Genomic DNA, 20,057 nt, shown 5'->3' on the forward strand with positions numbered 1-20,057 from the left:
CCCCATGCAGTGCACCCTCGTCCTCCCACAATACCTGTGTTTCCCCGCTGATATCTTTCATCTCAGCCCCACTCAGCACTGCCAGGCACCTCCCATGCTCCTAACTCCCACATACCTCGCAAGCCCCAGCTCCTTCCTAGGACTCGTATGTTTGCTCACCACAACAGTCCTGCTTTCCCTCCTTACTCATGCTCCAGCTGCTGCTTTCTGGTGGTTGCTCTGCAAGCTGTGCAGGCACCATCTGGCTAGCTGACCCAAACAGAAGGCAGCAGAGGCACTAATGCTCCTTCTCCCCTTACCTGTGTCATGGATGCGTGGTTAGATCGCTTAAAGAATCACTGTCAAAGATATTTGCAAAAGTGATTTAATGAAGTTCGATGGCAAGGTTCACTCTATTACTTATTAAATGAATGGAATATGTATAAAAAGAGAAAGAAAGAGAAAATTGAGGTAGAATAAAATACAAGGGGGTAAAGGAGGCCCTCCCATTGAGTCACAAGGTTCAGAATGGACCCCATTGCTTTCTAAACTGTTTCTCAGAGAGGAGTCTAGGTGCAGCTGGATCCAATCCTAGTCTCAGACTTGGTCAATGGTTTATGTCTAAGGATTATATATGTTTAACAGCAGTTTAAGGTTTGTTCACAGTTAAGAGAGAATCACAGGAATTTAGCAGTAATTAATCATGGGTTAATTTAGCATTTACAAAGTGATTAAATAGGTTTTACTACAGTATTCGAATTGATTCACACACACACTAGACCTGTATAAAGGTACCTAGTAATTTATCGCAAATTTAGTGAAATACACACAATACGCATATATAAAGGTACCTGGTAAAAATTCCCCTCGAGTTCAGTGACAGGTGCTGGAGATCAGCCCAGGTCCTGTTGCCAGGCCTCTGTATGCAAACTTAAAAGTTCACAGCTCTGAGAGGCGTCCTGCTCAGAGCGAGATACTGGTGCAGCCCGCTGCAGTCCCGAAGAGCTCAAAGGGTCTCACTTGGTACCGCTGTTTACAGGGTTGTGAGATTATTGACTTTAGGCATCAGCGAATTTCCATTCCGGCCACAACTCAGGTTGGTAATTGCTGGAGTTCTCATCAATCTCAGCAACACAGGTACAATCCTTCTGTACCAATCTGCCCGAGTTACGACCCACAGTGATATGTCCCAAGGCTGTCAGGGGGTGACCGATGATGCCAGGTGAGATCAAGGCATTCTTGTTCCCCAGCTCAGCCATGCAAGGGTTCCTGGTATGGCCAAGGGGCGCTTAACCGCCAGACTCATTGCTCAAAGGCCAAGCCTTGACAGGAGTCCCTGTGATCGTAAAGCCCCCAGAGGAGGCGGGGCAGGGGATGCACCACCACAATCTGTCAATGAAGTTTGAGTAAGGTAGTATCTGCAAGTCTTTCAACTCACTGCCAGTTTCACCCAATTTAGCAAGCAGGTCCATGTAACAGCAGAGGAGACAGCACCATTGCACGTGCCTTACGTCTTTTGAAAATCAAGCTGAACCAGTAGAGTTAAAATTGAATTCAGAAGAGAAGGACTTGAATCCTAAAGTTGTGACCCCACACGCTCCAAAAAATATCCCCTTTTGAAGCTGAGCACAGCTGTAGTGGAAGCTGCAGGGAAGTGAGACACTTCTTACAAGCCAGTCAGAATGGAGAGGGGCAGCTGAGGGAATTCAGTCATCACAGGCAGCGCAGAGGTTATACAGGGACATCACAGTGACGGCCCAAAGTCAATACCTAGCACCTCTTTAGAAGATTTGACAAAAGGCAAAAGGAAGCTGCTGTAGCTAAAACGTCGAGCCAAAGGGATTATCAGCGTGCATTCTTCAACAAGCTGACGTTGCATTCAAATGAGGAAAATTGAAATGATCATGACCTCAATTAAATGTAAAACCACAACAAAGCAAAGGTAAAAGAGTCTGAAAAACAACTAGCAGAAGCTGTCAGAACTAGTAATAAATCCTTTCCTACAGATACAGAAAGCAGAAACCTTTTCACAAGCTTTGAGGACAACTGAAGAGCAGGGTATAAAAGAAGCAGTCAGAGAGAACAAGGACATTGAAACAAAGCTAAATTAATTATTTGTGACAGTGGAAGAAACTGGAGAAATTCTCACAAAAGAACCCTGTTTTGGGGGGGACAAAACCAAAGGACCTGTCCAAAATAAAAGCGATTGTGCGAAAGGTATGGAAATAGCAGGTCTGGGGAAGATAGTCCCAAGCATTCCCAAGAAACTTGGGGGTGAAACAGTTGCTAAGAGCAGTGGGTGGCCTCTTGCCTTAAATTGCCTTTTAATCACTGAATTGCAGGATGACAAGGAACATAGCAAAGAGGGAGGAGATGAGAAGTCTGGAGAGATTTAGGAAGGTAAAGGTTTGACATCCATAGTGGCCAAGTTAACAGAAATTATAACAAAAGAATAAAATTAATGGACATGTGTATAAGTATAATGCACTTTGGGAAGAGTCAATATAACTCTTGTAAGGAAATCCTGCCTCTTGTAGTTCTTAGAAGGGGTCAGTAATCATATGCAGGAGAATAATCCAGCTACATGTGAAGTTCCTCAGCAAACACTTCTAAGGAAAGTGGGCAGCCATGGGACAAGAAGATATTTTCATGGTAAGCAGACAGGAAAGGCGGGTAGGAATTAATGCTCAGTTCCCTCAGTAGTTAGAAAGCACCTACAGAACTCTACCACGCTAGGACCCTAGCTGCCTGCTGATGGGACAGTCCTGCGATCACCTGCTCTTATGGCACCTCTAGCTAGCGCAGTCCTCCAGGTCACTCAGAAAAAGGCAGCATAAACCCAGTCCTAGCTTTTTGTCCCTACACCTGGGTGAGGAGAGCATCAGAAGTGAATGCACACCACCCTCTTGGTCTTGCCTCTCCACATCACCTTGCTCTTCTCCTAGGGATTAAGGCAGAATTGGCCACAGAGGTAATAAAGGGAGAGCAGAGCCCTCGCAGCCAAGGGAAGAGCATAAAAAGGCACTGAAGCATGGGGCCCCAAGGCCTGGCACTGAGCGGTTAGTACGGGACAGCAGATATCTAATCAAAGGGATTCAGGCAGCAAGAGCTCCGTGAGAGCTCTTGAGGGATTTGGCTGGTTAGAGGGGAGCTAGCAATAAGTGATCCCACTGTGTACCCTGCTGCAAGGAACTGGCTAGGGAAGGGAGGGGCAGGATGCTGCAGCTCTCGCTGCAGGAGCTGAGTTCCCCCAGCTCTCCAGGACAGTGTGAGAGCACTGCAGCCTGCTGGGACCTGAGAGAAAAGCACCCTACACCCTTCTCACGCATGGCTGACAACATTGGCCAGAGCTGCAGGGAGAAGAGGCCTCTTCTGGAAGGCAGTCACCCCTGACAGAAGGTGAACCAGGGTGTCATACAGATACATTAGGAGACCTAGGAGGAAATGGGTTACATGGAGCTGTGAAAGCTCAGAGAAAAGGACATTTGAGCAGCCAGGGGTGAAGGGGAAACAGAGAAGAACTGAACCGAGAGTGAGAAAGGGAGGTGAGAGCAAAGAATGGGAGAGAGAAACCAAGGAGGTAGCACTGCAAAGCCACACTGATTTCTGGCAAGTGGCAGCACATCACCACAGGAAGGCCTGAGTCAGCAGCAACACTTTGTGTCCTGAACAAAACCACCTAGAGTGGCATGCTAGCATTTTGAAAAAGCCCAGCAGCTCCCCAAAATGCTATGGTTACAGTACCATGCAGAACATGGAGGAAGGAAAGAAAAGTAGGAGAGATGAGAAAGAGATGTTCCTCCCCAAAAGGGGTTGTGCATTCCTCCCCCACCCACACCACTGCCAAGTGTTAGGAAGAGCTAAGGGTTTCAAGCAGAACACACCACGTCCCAAAGCTATCTGAGCTGAGGGAGCTCAAACTCAGTTAGCTTCAGAAAGGGAAAGACGTGCTCACCTGTGATGACAGGCTCCCAAAATCTCTCCAGTGTAAGAGAAGGAATAAGAGAAGGAAGAACAGTATCCAGGTAACCTTCAAATGGACAAGAACCCCCAACCTGCCTCTTTACATATATCATTAACCCAGGATTGTTTCTTCAGAAGAGAATTAACAAATTATCCAACAAAAGCCAACAGAGGACACATTCAGATGCATTATATCACAGCTTTGTTTTATGCCTTTACTGGGAACACCACACCTTCAACCCCCTTCCTCTTTTGGGTCTGAGCCACAAGTCTCAAGGCCAGAAATTATTAGAGATCAGATCCAGATACTGCAGTTGCTTGCCACAGCTGCACATCTGACTCCAAAGCTGGGCCAGATACAAGTCCTGGTCAGACCCAGTGGCCTGTTTCAGAGGCAGGACTGCGAATTTTAGTTTCTTAGAGTGGGCACATGGGATTTGCATGAACGAGCTGTAGCCATGTAACACCTACCCACAGAAGCAATCCGTCATGCTTCATTGTCAGTTCTGTCCAAGGATCGCACAGATCTCAGCGGCCTTGAATTCAGTTTGGCTATACCTCAGGTAGTTTGGCTACACCTCAGATGAGGTGAAGGGGAGCAGGGGGAGTGGAAAGAAAAGCACAAAAATGCAAAACAACCACAGTCACCAAGCAAGCATGGGGGCTCTCAGGTAAGGTCACCCAGACCCATGCTGTAACCTTAGGGCCACTCTCATTTGATCTCAAGCTGTTTCCCTCCCCATCTTCACATCCTCTCCACGCACAGGCAGTAAAGCCTTCTCGGAGGGAGGTTTTGGGGAGAGCTGCACTGGTTAGGCTGTCCCACCAGATGGCACTGGAACAGCAGCACAAACCTCCCAGGCCCTGCAGCACTTGCCTCAGCACTGGCATCGCCTGGTACCCTCATGCTGCTCCTACCCTCAAGGGTAGATTTATCAGGAAGATTGCAAATAGCCTGCGCTGGCCCTTACCCTGTGCCCTATAGCCAAGAAGGCCCTGCACGCCATTCGGAGCCCCTGCACCCATCGTGTGTTACGCTCTCGCCAGCTGGCAGTGGGGTGAGGGACACCACCTGCCTCCAGAGTGGCGTAGCCGTCCTACGCAAAAGCCATCTGGAAACAACCGTAGAAAGCTGAATTAAACCCAGGGAGTACAGTCACCTCAGCCGGACACTCCCTGGCACCCTGGCACTGAAATACGCTGGAGAAGTTTTAATGCCAGGCAGTGAGGGCTCTAGCTTTGGGGTTCAACTGCCTGCAGGAGCCTTCTCACGACATAGACGTCAACATGGTCAGATGGGGAAGGACACTTTTTGTTCCTCTCCAGGTGCCCACATCAGCCATTTATACCACACTAGGGCATTGAAGCCAGTGTTGGCACAGTAAAGCGAAGGGCGGGCAAATGGCGCTCCCAGGTGCCAGCCGGCATGGAGCCGGTGTTGACTAAGAGGGTGAAGGGCCCCTGCTGCTGACTCCCTGCAGGCCCCGGAGCTGCCATCTGGGACTGACGCAGAGGGCAAAGTGCTCCTTGCTGACTCATGCCGGCCCGCAGCACTGTGGCCCACATCTCTTAGACTCTGCCTCCAATTCACATTTATTTGCATATTCAGCATTTTAAGACCGGGCGGGCACAGCTCACCACGCTGGTCCTTGCACAGCCTCTGCCCTTCCTGAGCTGAAGGATCACCATCAGACCTCAGCGCTCCCCAGCACCTACCAAACCCCCATGTCAGATGTCTCACCAGACACTGCTGGCCCACCTCAGGACCCACCTCACCACAGCCGAGCACAAAAGTTGTGCTAGGAGATAGTTCAGGCCGGAGGTATCTCATTCAGGCCTTGCTCAAAGCAGGGCTACTTCTGAAGCTAGACCAGACTACTCAGGGCAGGTTCTCTGCTTACAGAAATCCTATTTCTGTATTGAATATATTGCTTAAGGACTTTTCCTGTTCTTCTACCCAAAAAGTACCCAAAAAGTCATTTCCAAGCATGCTTTGTACATGTACCCATGGTATTCAGCTTGAGGTACTAGTGAGAGCAGCCCCTAACTCTGGGCCAGACATGCAGCCTATGCTGCTGTGTCTATAGACCCTTAGCACATATTCTCCAAAGAAAATGCTCTCCTACCCCTCTTCTTTTGGCACTGCTGCTCACGGGAATCCAGTTCCCTGTCCCTGCCAGCTAACCAAAGCAATGGTTTGTGTAGCACTACTGATGTAGCATTTCCACACATCTTTGGACAGTTTGTTTAACACCCTAACCTCATGGACAAGTGCTTAGACTTCACTTCAAAAAAGACCAGGAGGAGCTCAGTTCCTATAGGCCAAACTTTAAAGACAACACACATACACACATGTATATGCACTGGCAGACCGCAAGACTGGAACACCTTGATTCCAAGCCCTACACTACACTGTGCATGAGGGCACTGAAGTGCAGAGGGCATTAGGATAGCAGAACATGTCCCCATTTGGAAGCACCAGTTCCATTATTGCCAAACTGTCAAGAGGGAGGAAGAGGAAAAAACAAAAAAAAAAAAAAGAAAAAAAGGAAAAAAAAAATCTGTAAACCGTGCTTCTGTAAACTTGACCAGGGGTCAGTTTTAAATCATTCAGGAAAGCATTTGAATGACAAGTTATGATACTGGTGAATATAAAGGCAGAGTTGCTATTGGACTGAGGGAAGTGTTCAATAAAAGCCAATAGAAACTCTGCTGTCACCCAAAGCTGTTCTGGTCTGTTTTAAACCAGACCCACCAAAGTCCTTGTTCTGTCATCTTATGGTTGCGTACCTTCTTCTCCTTTGTGCTTCCTGTGTGCCGAAGTCAAGACACCCTTTCATTTCCCCTCCATCTCAGATGCTCCTGGGGACAACTCCAGATGCTGCAGTTCTGCTTTGCAGCTTGTTCCATACCCAGGTCCAGTCCTTGCCCACATCCCACCCCCAGGCACAGATCTCCCCTGCCGAGGGGAGGTCACTGCAGGCAGCCAACCCAGGAGTCAGCATGCTCTTGTTGACAGATGCCAGCTGCGATTTCTTTTCAGAGAGCACTTCACCAGAGCTAGCCAGGTCCCAGGTGATGCCTGCCTGCATCCCCCGCTTCCCAACTGCTGGGGGCCCAACCAGTCCCTGGAGACGGCGGCTGAGCCCTGAGGTTGCCAAAAGCCCTGCAACAAGGGGATTTGGCAGCAGGTGACTGCACATGGTCATGGGTGAGACTGAACTTGCAAGCCCTTGTCGCCAGTGTCACCAACTCAGCCAGCCTTGCAGACCAGGCTAGGAGGATAGGGGAGCGCCACACCTCTTTACGTCCCTAAAGCACAAGGCTTAACACACAGGCTACAACTTACAGGCAGCTCCCTCCTTCAGGGAATGTCTCTTCAGACTGCTTTGAGGATTGAAAAGCTGGTTTCCTAAGCAAGCCAGCTGCCTCTGCCCAAACATGCAGGAGTTGCCATCCTACAATGCCTGGGAAAGAAAAGGGAAAGCAGGCCATATTGCAAGTTACCCAGCTGGCCTGCCCCAAACACAAGTGATGCAAGAAGTTCACCACAGGGTCCCAGCAGTGACAGCTGGCAAAATGTGTCTCTGGTTGGGAGCCACTACAGGCACCAGCTGCTGCTGACTGATCTTCCCATGCTCAGAGGCAGCTTCAAGGAATGTCTGTCAGAGCCCCAGCTCTGGATGAGGATGCACAGCTATAGCTAATGGCAGCTGGCAAAATTAAGCTATCAAACTAGAAGGGCACTACATCCTCCAATGTGCTTTTCCTGACTATTAGCATGGACAAAGCTATTAACTTGGAAGAAAGAGACCTAAAACGGTCTGAGAATCTACTGTTCACATAATGCAATGAGCACTCAATGGATTGCCTAGACTTTGAGACTACATGTGTTAACTACGTAGGCCCCAGTGCTGCTTTGATGCATTAATAGCCCAGTTGTGCTCCCTCCTAGAGCTTTGTAGGTTTATGCTGATTTAACAGGATGAGTTCAGGTTCAGATCCTGTTCCCTCATCACCAAACCTCAGGAAGACTTTGGGGTTTTTGGTTTCTTGTTTGGTTTTTATTTTGTTTGATTTCCTCCAATGGACATCTCTTCCTCTCCATTTCTTCGGGAGTCCACACACAGCACCAAGGCTTTGTTAGAGCTAGCAAGTTTGTGCCTGCAATCCATATTATGTGCCTGTAGTAGGACCAGTTATCGCAGTACCTGTGGGACAGGAGTTTTAAGTCACAGAACAAAGAACAGAATTAATGGGGGAAGGAGGGGAAACACTCACATCCCACCTCAACTACAGCTCTCGCAAAAGAAACTACAAGCAATAACTAGACAAAACTGGGATCTTCCCTTTGACACTTGTTTCTTGACTCTTTCTACGTGCTACAGTGTCTCCCCCATTTGGCATGAACTTTTCTCCCCCTTTGACCATTATGCCTCTCAGACTGAGGGCAGCTCTTTCCAGCTGCCTAAGGAAACCAGTTGATCTATTAGGTGGAACATAATAAATTTTCAGGAGATACTGCTCAGTTTGCTCTGCTGATCCACGTTAAAGGCCTGGCCTTAATCCTTTACCTAGAGAACGCTATTGTCTGCAACATCTCAGACTGTAGGTCTCAAGCAGCCTGCATACTGGCTTCTGCTAAATTAGAAGAAACCACTGGCAACAGAAAGTGCAGGAAGAGACGGGAGGATTCAGCCAGTTCAAAGGCCAAGTGATTTCACCAGTAACTTACCATCACAGCCAACTTCTCCCACTGGGGATGGAAAGATTGTTCCTGATGGTCGCCAACGTGACGGAGGAGAGGATTTACACAAGACACACCAAGCTGTTGCGTTCCAGTAGGTCTCACTGTGAGGAAAGACACGGGGACCGGAAAGATCTCCAGAAAGGACTAAGCTCTCCCTCATGAACTGTTTCCCAATCCTCTATGCTTCTCCATGCACAAGCAGGAGTATATCCCAGAACCTCCCTTAGGTACACCCTCACCTGAAAATCCTCCTACCCTGGAGAAATACCCTCTTAGGCTATTCAAATCTTTTTACTGCAAGTACTTACTGAAAAGTCAGAGAAGCTTCACCATAGCTCACGGACAAGACTCTTCACCTTCTGCCTGGCCAGGACCTACGCAACATATCTACCCTATTCACCAAAACAGCGTAACAGCTTTGCTCCTAGATCTGAAGAAATGTAGAGATTTTTTTTTGGCCACCACAGGTGCTAGAATATTTGACAATGACACCAGCGTTTACTGGTGTCATTCAAACAGCTGACTTAAAAGGTTAAGACTTCTCATCTTTACCCAGGCCACAAGACTTCCGTTGTACTTTCAACATAACCATACGTAGAGCTTTGCTGTCTGGCAAAGGAACACCCAGCAAGCATGGCTGTGTAAGAAGAGATAGCTGTGAGCAGGCTTGATAGAAGAACGCCAGGGCCCTGAGCCTCCATCTTCCGGGGGATTGGTTGCCTGGACTCAGGTCCAGCTTAAATAATATAGATGTCTGGCTTTGAGAAACCTCAGCAAGGTTTGCCTGCGAGCTTATCTCAGCTAAGGTTACCATAGAATCATTTAGGTTGGAAAAGACCCTTAAGATCATCAAGTCCAACCATTAACCTAGCACTGCCAAGTCCACCACTGAACCATGTCCCTAAGCACCACGTCTACCCTTCTTTTAAATACCTCCAGGGATGGAGACTCAACCACTTCCCTGGGCAGCCTGTTCCAGTGCCTGACTACCCTTTCGGTGAAGAAGTTTTTCCTAATATCCAACCTAAACCTCCCCTGGCGCAACTTGAGGCCACCTCCTCTTGTCCTATTGCTTGTTACTTGGGAGAAGAGACCGACCCCCACCTGGCTACAGCCTCCTTTCAGGCAGTTGTAGAGAGCAATAAGGTCTCCCCTCAGCCTCCTCTTCTCCAGACTAAACAACCCCAGCTCCCTCAGCTGCTCCTCATAAGACTTGTGCTCTAGACCCTTCACCAGCCTCATTGCTCTTCTTTGGACACGTTCCAGCACCTCGACGTCCTTCTTGTAGTGAGGGGCCAAAACTGAACACAATATTAGAGGTGCAGCCTCACCAGTGCCAAGTACAAGGGGACGATCACTTCCCTGGTCCTGCTGGCCACACTATTCCTGATACAAGCCAGGATGCTATTGGCCTTCTTGGCCACCTGAGCACACTGCTGGCTCATGTTCAGGCGGCTGTCAACCAACACCCCCAGGTCCTTTTCCACCAGACAGCTCTCCAGCCACGCCTCCCCAAGCCTGTAGCGTTGCATGGGGTTGTTGTGACCCAAGTGCAGGACCTGGCACTGAGCCTTGTTGAACCCCATACAGTTGGCCCCAGCCCAACGATCCAGCCTGTCCAGGTCCCTCTGTATGGCCTTCCTACCCTCCAGCAGATCAACACTCCCGGCCAAATTGGTGTCATCTGCAAACTTACTGAGGGTGCACTCAATCCCCTCGTCCAGATCGTTGATAAAGATATTGAACAGAACTGGCCCCAGTACTGAGCCCTGGGGAACATCACTTGTGACCAGCTGCCAGCTGGATTTAACTCCATTCACCACAACTCTTTAGGCCTGGCCATCCAGCCAGTTTTTTACCCAGCAGAGAGTACGCCCGTCCAAGCTATGAGCAGTCAGTTTCTCCAGGAGAACACTGTGGGAAACATCATTGTCAAAGGCTTTACTAAAGTCCAGGTAGACAACATCCACAGCCTTTCCCCCATCCACCAGGCAGGTCACCTTGTCATAGAAGGAGATCAGGTTAGTCAGGCAGGACGTACCTTTCATAAACCCATGCTGGCTGGGCCTGATCCCCCGGTTGTCCCATACGTGCTGCGTGATGGCACTCAGGATGATCTGCTCCATAACCTTCCCCAGCACCGAGGTCAGGCTGACAGGCCTGTAGTTCCCCGGATCCTCCTTCCGGCCCTTCTTGTAGACGCGCGTCACATTTGCTAACCTCCAGCCCACTGGGACCTCCCCGGTTAGCCAGGACTGCTGAGAGATGATAGAAAGTGGCTTGGTGAGCACCTCCGCCAGCTCCCTCAGTACCCTTGGGTGGCTCCCATCCGGCCCCATAGACTTGTGTGTGTCTGCGTGGTGTAGCAGGTCGCTAACCTTTTCCCCTTGGATTATGGGGGCTTCATTCTGCTCCCCATCCCTGTCTTCCAGCTCAGGGGGCTGGGTACCCCGAGAACAACTGGTCTGACTATTAAAGACTGAGGCAAAGAAGGCATTAAGTACCTCAGCCTTTTCCTTGTCCTCTGCTACTATGTTTCCCCCTGCATCCAATAAAGGATGGATATTCTCCTTAGCCCTCCTTTTGTTGTTAATGTGTTTTTAGAAACATTTTTTGTTGTCTTTTACAGCAGTAGCCAGTTTAAGTTCCAGATGGGCTTTGGCCCTTCTAATCTTCTCCCTGCATGACCTCACGACATCCTTGTAGTCCTCCTGAGTCGCCTGCCCCTTCTTCCAAAGGTCATAAACTCTCCTTTTTTTCCGGAGTTCCAGCCAAAGCTCTCTGTTCAGCCAGGCCGGTCTTCTTCCCTGCTGGCTCTTCTTTCGGCACATGGGGACAGCCTGCTCCTGCACCTTTAAGATTTCCTTCTTGAAGGATGTCCAGCCTTCCTGGCCTCCTTTGCCCTTCAGGACTGCCTCCCAAGGGACTCTGTCAACCAGGCTCCTAAACAGGTCAAAGTCTGCCCTCCAAAAGTCCAAGGCAGCAGTTCTGCTGACCCTCCTCCTCACTTCTCCAAGAATCGAAAACTATCATTTCAGGATCGCCATGCCCAAGATGGCCTCCAACTGTCACATCACCCACCAGGCCTTCTCTGTTGCAAACAAGAGGTCCAGCGGGCGCCTGCCCTACTTGGCTCCCTCACCAGCTGTGTCAGGAAGTTATCTTCCATACGCTCCAGGAACCTCCTAGGCTGTTTCCTCTCTGCTGCATTGTATTTCCAGCAGGCATCTGGTAAGCTGAAGTCCCCCATGAGAACAAGGGCTAGCGATCATGAGACTTTTCTCAGCTGTTTATAGAATACTTCATTCTCACCCTTGATCCCTACCTGAGCTAGTGCAGCCATGCCCATGCCCGGCCACGTACCCTGCTGATCTAAATCCTCATCCTGACCTGCTCTGATCTTCCTGCTCAGGTACTGTGGGACTGTTCCTTTGTCGGCGAGGCCGCTGCCCCTGCCTGCCTTGCTGTGACTCAGCTTCCAGCTTGCTCTTCCTTTCAGAGCAGCCTGCCCTTCCTGCTCCCTGACAAAGGGCCCACTCAGCTCACCTTGCTCATCTCTGCAGTCAGGAGAGAGACTGCATTCACATTTACAAGCACGGCAAGAATCAATTCTGAAAACATCTGCAGGGTGTAGAAGCCTCCAACGTCTGAAATGGCAGGGCAACTAAGTTTTCTCACTTGCTAGTTTTATCCACATTCTTATCAAGCACCACACACACCCCTACAGTTAGGCCTGTTTCCGTGTTGTTTGTTTGGGGTTGTTTTTTTTACCCCATTTGGAACAGCCATAGGTCATTTTTGTGTCCTTCTTCCATGCTCCTACTTCTTTGCCCAGACAGAGCGTGAACCCGTTCACTCCTGAAGTTGCTCTTATCCTGTCTGCAGGCCATAACGCACTTGCAGAAGGATAAGTAGGCTACTAGGATCTTGCTGGAGACATAAAGACCTTCAATCTGCAGGGCTTCCAAAGCAACAACAATTCAACAACTTAGAAGACTCACAACATCCTTTTCCCCAATATTACTTGTTTAATTACCATTTGCACCAGTACATCTTATGCTTTATATACATATATCTTTAATTTTTGCTTCTTCAGCTTTTCAAATACATAATATATTATCTCCAGAATACTAAGACAATACAGAAGAGGCTCCTAGTTAGTTGTTAATTGGTGCCATGAACTTCCTTGGTTTGGGGAACTGATACATAGTTGAAATGACAGGACCTCACAATGATTTGAGCAAAAAAAGAAAAAGAAAACAAAAAGCCAACCAGCAGAGTCCATGACTTCGCTAGCAGATTACAGCCACCCACAAATTCAGAGGAGGCAAGGAGTTTAAGTACAATGAGACTGCAGGAGTGACTGTGAAGGCAGGGGAGGGGCAGCAGGGGGAACACCACGGGAGCCAGGGGATCAGGATTAAATGACTACTTAAAATACATCCAAGAGCAGTCTGGTCCCTGCTTCCACAAGTGGAACTGCAGCAGCTTTAGAGCTATTTTCAATAATTTTGCTTCCCAGAAGGATGGTCTAAGTGAAACTTTGTCTCCAAAATGCCCTCAGTGTAGTAAGAAGACAAAAAGGACAAGAGACCTTTGTAAGTACAAGGTGCATACAGCTAACTACTCTCTTTTAAAAACCTCACCAGGAAATCTTTGCCCAAAGGGAAAAACTGACTTGCACAGGTGTGCTAGCAGAGGGTATATCCCAGTTACTAAAGTGTTGCTGCTGGCTGAGTGTTCAAAACAGGAGGAAGCCTTCCAGTGAAGTACCAAAACCCTAGTGTTCTGGTAACTGGGTACAGCTGTAGAAGAGTCACGGAGACCACCTTCCCAGCTAGTGTTTTGGCTTATCAGCTAGCATGGAGGGTGGCTAGCACTGTGAGGTTTCCAGCCTGCCCGCGGGCTTTGCCCAGAGTTATCGGCAGACTTACACCCCAACTCACATCCATAGCTGCTGAAGATAGAATAGTGTCCAGATCAAAGGGCCTTAGGAAACTCTCTCAAAGAGAACAGCACAGAGCAAGGGCCTTCTACCTCTTTCTAACCCCCTAAACCACACAAGAAATAGAGGGCATTTGGGGCACATTAAAAATAAAAAAATATCCAAGTTACGAAAACCAGCTCACAACCCTAGAAAGTTAGCCTCAGAAGAAAAGCCGCAAGAGGGAACGCAAGTGGGAGAATTTCACTGCCACAGTTCTCAAGATTGGGCCTACTATACATTTCTTGCCCAAATGATAAGTGTGAGCTGAAAAGGGGAAGGAGATTGTCCCTTCACCAGAGAATAATGCACTGTCCCGCCACAGTTCTTGCTGTGGCGTGGATATGCAATACTTGTAACACAGTGCCAAGTCACATCACAAGGCCAGGGCTCAGGATAGTGATGCAGGAACACGAAATGCTGAGTGGTGTGATTACCTGGTTGTCATCTAGTGCAAGTAACTACCAAATTATTAAAACAGGGTTTTTTTTTTTTTTTTAAAGCTATTTCCAGTTAAAACAGCTCAATGACAATGAGGCCTTTGCATGGGGCGGGAGGGAGAAAGGAGTGAAAATGAGAGAAGTTCCTCCAGTGAACCTGCAAGCCAAACAAGGAGCCTCGAGATGGGGTGCCCATCTGGAGCTACAGCACAATGGCAGCAGGTCTACTCAAGGACTTGCATGACTCCTCTCGCAAGAGCACAGGAACATCCAGCACTATCAAGAACTGTACCAAAGAGAAGAGTAGTGTGTGCACGGGGAGGTTCACTCCTCACCGCAGACGTAATTTATCAAAGAGGGTTTTGTGTTGGGACAAGACCTATCTCCTTACAGCTTCCATTTACAAGCTGCAGCCAAATGCAGCTGCCCCTCAGCACTGCAGGCCAAGCTGCAGAGACTTGAGCCACCACTGAAAGCAGCCACAAAAAGCAACAGTCTAACCAGACAAAATTTAAAGAACAAGGAACCCAGAAGCACCTACCCAGCCTCCTCCTGTACCCACCTTCTTCAGGATTCTTGCTTTCCCTGTATGGAAAGATGGGGGAAAAGAGCTAGGATGTACCATGTAATGGCCAAGTGGGTGGAAGAGATGAGGCTACCTCTCTCCTCCTTGCCCACGTTATGAGGAGTCAGTATGTTCTCTTTAGGTTCAGTGGTTTCACTGTGGGATCAAAAATAGTAAGTTTTGACTGAAGTGAAGATCTGGTTTAAAAAGGAAGGATTGTCCCGATTTGTTTTTGATTGAAGACTAGAGAGGTTTGTGCCCCCTCTGATCCCATTTGGTGCCTCTAGAGCCTCTTGGTCATCAGTTTGTCCCATTCCACTGCTTTGACTGTTCAGAACTGGACCCAGTTGGACTGCTGAGGAGCCTGATTGGGAACAGCACTGAAATAAAGAAAGGACAATCAAAGGAGCAGATCTAATAAGACTTCTTAACTTATGGCTCTTCCAGTGCCCATCAGGACACTACATTTCTTGTGTGCAGTTCCCTTCACCACAGTTTACCTTGATGCGGTGCTGAAGTCTCCCCAGAGGTCTGTGGTAGCTGATGCTGGTGCCGTGGATGCAGATGCAGGAGCATCTAAGTCTAATAGAATATCTAAGGCAGGAAAAAGAAAAAAATCAAGCTAATCAAGAAGAAAACCCCACAGGCATTTAAACTGTCATCTTACACAAACTGCTGGATGCAGGGGCAGAGAATCTTTGAAGTGACTCCAGCTCTCCCATCAGAAGAAGGAATTAAAACTTTTTAAGAATTTTGTTATAACAGCAGCTCCTCTTGCTGAATGTGCATGGAGCCTCCAGCTCCTACCACAGGGGTGCGTCATCTTCAAGAACTATTCAGTCTCCACCTAGCACACCAATTGGCAGATTTGTGACATATTACCTCTCCCAGCAGAAATAAGGCTCAGACTCAGCCCAAGCTCAGCAATGATCAGGTGGTGCCTGCTTGGCAACTGTTAACAGTACAAATCACGCACTGATTTGTCTCACCACCCTCATTATAAAAGATTTCTTCCTTATATACAATGTAAATCTACCCTCTTTCAGTTTAAAACCATTGCCCCTTGTCCTATTCACTACAGGCCCTGGTAAAAAGTCTTTCTCCATCTTGCTTACAAGCCCCCTTTATATCTTGAAAGGCTGCAATAAGGGCTCCCCAGAGCCTTCTCTTGTCCAAGCTGAAGAACACCAATTCTCTCAGCCTTTCTTCATAGCAGAGGCGTTCCATCCCTCTGATCATTTTTGTGGCCCTCCTCTGGACCTGCTTGAAGAGGTCCATGTCCTTCCTGTGCTGAGGACCCCAGAGCTGGACGCAGCACTCCAGGTGGGGTCTCACCAGAGCAGAGCAGAGGGGCAGAATCACCTCCCTCGACCTGCTGGCCACACTTATTTTGTGCAGCCCAGGATACAACTGGCTTTCTGGGCTGCAAGCGCACATTGCTGGCTCATACCCAATTTTTCATCCACCAGTATCCCTCAGTCCTTGTCTGCAGGGCTGCTCTCAATCCATTCATCCCCCAATCTGTACTGATACTGGTGATTGCCCCACCGCAGATGCAGGACCTTCAACTTGGCCTTGTTGAACTTCCTACATATATATATATATATATATATATGTAGGAAGTTAAACATATCTATTTTATAAAATTATATACATATTTTTAAAATAACCCACTATACCCACAATCCCACTATACTTTGCACCTCTTTTTGCTGCTCATACTAAAGATTCCTCTCTCCCTATTCAAAGCCACTCAAGAAGTGCTTTTTCTGCATCTTTCAACAACCACAAGTCTATCTATATTTTTCTGCAGAAAGCAACTGACTGTGCAGTACTTTTTGGAACACCCTACACAGCTCTGCCAGTGCCCTTAAAGCACATACAAGTTCAGAAAAATCCAACCATTTAAATTTCATACCCACCCCTTGTCCCCTAGGTCATTTTGACCAAGTCACTTGGTTTCTCCTTTTGCAAGGACAGGAACTACAACGCTGTCCTCCTTGCAAGGAGAGCAAGCAGGTATTATTAAACAAGCATGGAGATCCTCAGGTCAGAGAGATCAAAGCCCCCAGGACACATCATGTCTCACAGGGCACTGTTGGCACTAGATTGAACACTGGTTCCCTGAAGCAGGCCTCAGTCCTCTCTATGCACCTACTAGTGTCTGACAGACTGTTCGCTCTATGCTAATGTTTACCTGCACTGCTCATGTTACTGGATTTCAGCACAGGTGGTGGTGTGACATGGTTGGCAATGGCTGTGGAAGAAGGGGGAGGTATAGGAGGGACTGCAATTTTGCCTCCTGGTGGGGGTGGCAGCAGGCTTAGGCCCCCTGATCCAGACACGCGGGGCTTGGCTGCTCCTCCTTTCTTTGTTGTCATGTTCTGTATAAAAAGAAAGGACAAGTGAGGAATAAGTCTCCATTGGCATACCCAGAGAAAGAAGCAGGATAAACTGGGATGCTTACCCCAATGTTCAGTTTGATGGTCTGCCCTTCCTTAAACCCTAAGTCTAATTTGGGACGTGTGTCAGCTTCCTGGGACTCCTTGGAGATCTCAGTCTCCTGCTTCACCCACCTAAAAAGAAGAGAGGAAGACATAAGACCTTGTGGCAAAGGAGAACAGGGTTTCAGAAAAAATGCATGGTTCCTCTCCCCACCACCTTGCCTTGACAAACCAGCTACCTCCCTACTCCCCGTGTAGTACAGCAAAAACCTGGGACCACCACAAACCCAGGAGACTAACACTGCACCTGTAGCATCACAGGACCTAAGCTTAAGACTTACAGATCTGACCCTGCAGATCTCAGCTCGCATGGCAGTTGGCAGCACACTCAAGTGTCCCTGATGGAGCCAGATTAGGGCTTCATGACCATCCCAAGGAATTCTGCGCTAAACGAACACGCACCACCACCCGCCACGTTCTACAGGCCAGAGGAAAAATGGCATTCCAGAAAAGCACAACTCACTTGAAGTGATCCTGCAAAGAGACGTTGAAGTCAAAGGCATCACCACGATCCGTGAAGCCAATGCCTATAAAAGCACTTCGTCCTAGCAAGGAGACAGGAGGAGTCATTGGAGGTGCCCTGCAAATGGGCCCTTCTGTTCATTCACTCCAAAATCCTTCTGCTTCTCCTAAACCACTCTGTGCAACCTCCCTCTAACACACTTGGAGCTGGACAGCAGCAGCTTACAGCAGTTAACTGTTCCTAGCCTTCAGGATGTACCCTTCTTCCCATGCGGCACTCTCAGAAACTGAATGTTCCTTCCCAGCCCCTGGACTCTGTACAATGTAGAGAACCCTCCTCTGTTAATCTTGCCTTCCTACCCCTCCAGGTACACTACCCAGCCTTTTCAGCACTCCCAACACCATTTCAATCCACCTGGCATACACCCAGCTCCACCAGGCTAAGTGTACTCCACCCCTACCACTTGGCACATACATGACCTCTCAACTCACCAGTCCCATCCTGAATTCGAATGACAAAATAGCGGCTGGAATCTGTCACTGTCTCTACTGCAATGCCAGGGTATTGATCTATAGGAGCCTGGGCGAAGAGTTCTCCTGCAGACAACGAATCGGGTGTTAAGGAGAGCAACCTCTTGCTAAAGCATGGCCAGGGCTGCCATGCACAGCTCTGAGCAGGCCTAGAAGCACAGGCTCATAAGCAGCAATCATCATTGCAGTCTTGCCAAGTCACAGCCTTTCCCTTACCTGAAACCTTATCCTCCAGTTTTATGTATGCAGTTTTGCCTTTGGAGGTGACACGAAGCCGCCCTGTCCAGTCCGGATGATCCAGTTTCCAGTCAGATGCCCTGAAATGAAAAGCAACTGTTCACTGACCATACATCAACCCCTCCACTTCTGCCCAACCATCTCAGCAAAAGTCTCTGCTCCCAAACCATCAACACCTGCAGCTGCCTTATTCCACTTCTCTCCCCAAACAATATATGATGTCTCAGCTCCTCTCCATTGCTGCCAGTTGACACACATAGCTCTGATTGACCCTCTCCTCAGGGTATAGGGAATAGATACAGTCCAGAGAACATCAACTCTGTCTTTACCTTTATCAGCTTGCAGAAGAGAGGAGATCGAAACCTGGAAACTCACTTGGAACAGTAAACCCAGAAGTGACTAATAAGTGACTTGCGAGCATCAGGAAAAATTAATTAAAAATAATTAAAAATTAATTCATAGCATGCTGAAAAGCCACTCCATTATTCTACCCTGTTGATGTAAAATAATATCAAGTACCTCTGAACCTAGATCCAGCTAGCTTGCACTAGGTAAAACATCACACACACAGCCATCTTGACTAGTCCATTAAACTCTTTGCTACAGACTGTTGTGAAGGGAAACAAGAAAAGAAAAGAAAAAAAAAAGTGAGAGAAAACAAACCCCAACCTACAGGATCCTACAACTGGAAGCAAAACACCTGCGGCCAGGCGCAGCATCCACAGCGGCGACAGTTTGCCAAGTTCAGCGAGTACCACCAACACCCGTCAGCGCTTCAGAGCACAAACCCATTTCCTCTGAAAGTCTGTGGGCACAGCTTACAAACTCATGCTCCGCTGGTTTCGGCTAAAGAGAGCGAAGGCATTTCTAACTCCTGGTCCTGCAATCTCTTCTTAAGAATCACGCTGAACTCCTTCTGGCTTCCTCCCCGCTCCTGCGAGAGCCAACAGGCCAAACCCAACATGCCGCTATACCACATCGGACTCGCAAACTGGGCAAACTGGGAGCGGAGGTCGGCTCTGCCTGGCAGCGCAAGCTGCTCAGGCGTTCTCACCCCCTGCGCAGGCAAGGCTCCCGCTTTCAGGCACAGACCACCCACGAGAGGCGACGCAAGCCGGCACATCCCCAGCGCTGCAGCGGCGGGGGCTAAGGCCTCAGAGAACAGGCCTGACCTGCTTGCAGCCACAGGCCGCGGTCCCCCAAGGCCCCGCCCGGGGCGAGGGCCCCGGCCGCTGGCTGCCCTGCCCGCCCGGCCCGCGGGGCTGGGGCTGCGGCCGCAGGGCGGGCAGGGCAGCCGGGAGCTGCGGGCCGCGCCAAGCCAGAGCGGTCGCGGGCGCCGCACGTTCCCTCACCTGTACCCGCGGTTGGAGGTGCGCGGCGGGATGCGGTAGACGTTGACATCGGGCTTCACGCAGAGGACGGACTCGTACTCCATCTCAGGCGCCGCCATCTCAGCCGCGAACCCCGAACAACCGGGCGAGAGAGAGAGGGAGCCTAAGAACCGGGGGCGCTTCCGACCGCCATCTTTGATGAGGGCAGACACCGCCTAGGGGCGCTGGGGCGGCCGTGCGAGAAGCAAGGCACGTTGAAGGCGTGGAGGAAGGCATCTTGGATCCTGGCAGCAAAGCGCGGGGGCGGGGAG

The 20,057-nt window shown here is 49.1% G+C and overlaps 1 protein-coding gene across 4 annotated transcripts in view; it reads right to left on the reverse strand.

Annotated features, from left to right (window-relative positions):
* The window catches only part of NECAP1 (NECAP endocytosis associated 1), a 41,352-nt gene extending 21,376 nt beyond the window's left edge, over positions 1 to 19,976 (reverse strand). Inside the window, exons 1-10 of one of the 4 annotated variants that reach the window (XR_014228087.1) lie at positions 19,768 to 19,976; positions 18,395 to 18,495; positions 18,140 to 18,244; positions 17,649 to 17,730; positions 17,149 to 17,257; positions 16,879 to 17,065; positions 15,182 to 15,275; positions 14,679 to 15,061; positions 8,678 to 8,793; positions 29 to 8,153 (exon numbers count right to left, since the gene is read on the reverse strand). Coding sequence is in view for 1 of the 4 variants with exons in the window: in XM_082310908.1 (XP_082167034.1) it covers positions 15,013 to 15,061; positions 15,182 to 15,275; positions 16,879 to 17,065; positions 17,149 to 17,257; positions 17,649 to 17,730; positions 18,140 to 18,244; positions 18,395 to 18,495; positions 19,768 to 19,865 (825 nt within the window). In the remaining 3 variants the exon portion in view is untranslated. Of the gene's footprint in view, positions 1 to 28; positions 8,154 to 8,677; positions 8,794 to 10,577; positions 10,951 to 11,536; positions 15,062 to 15,181; positions 15,276 to 16,878; positions 17,066 to 17,148; positions 17,258 to 17,648; positions 17,731 to 18,139; positions 18,245 to 18,394; positions 18,496 to 19,767 lie in introns of those variants that run through there. The other 3 variants (XR_014228088.1, XR_014228086.1, XM_082310908.1) reach the window with 3 other exon arrangements.
* Between the last annotated feature and the right edge of the window lie 81 nt (positions 19,977 to 20,057).

Source organism: Platalea leucorodia (assembly GCF_965183815.1).
Source record: "Platalea leucorodia genome assembly, chromosome: 4".
Taxonomy (NCBI): domain Eukaryota; kingdom Metazoa; phylum Chordata; class Aves; order Pelecaniformes; family Threskiornithidae; genus Platalea; species Platalea leucorodia.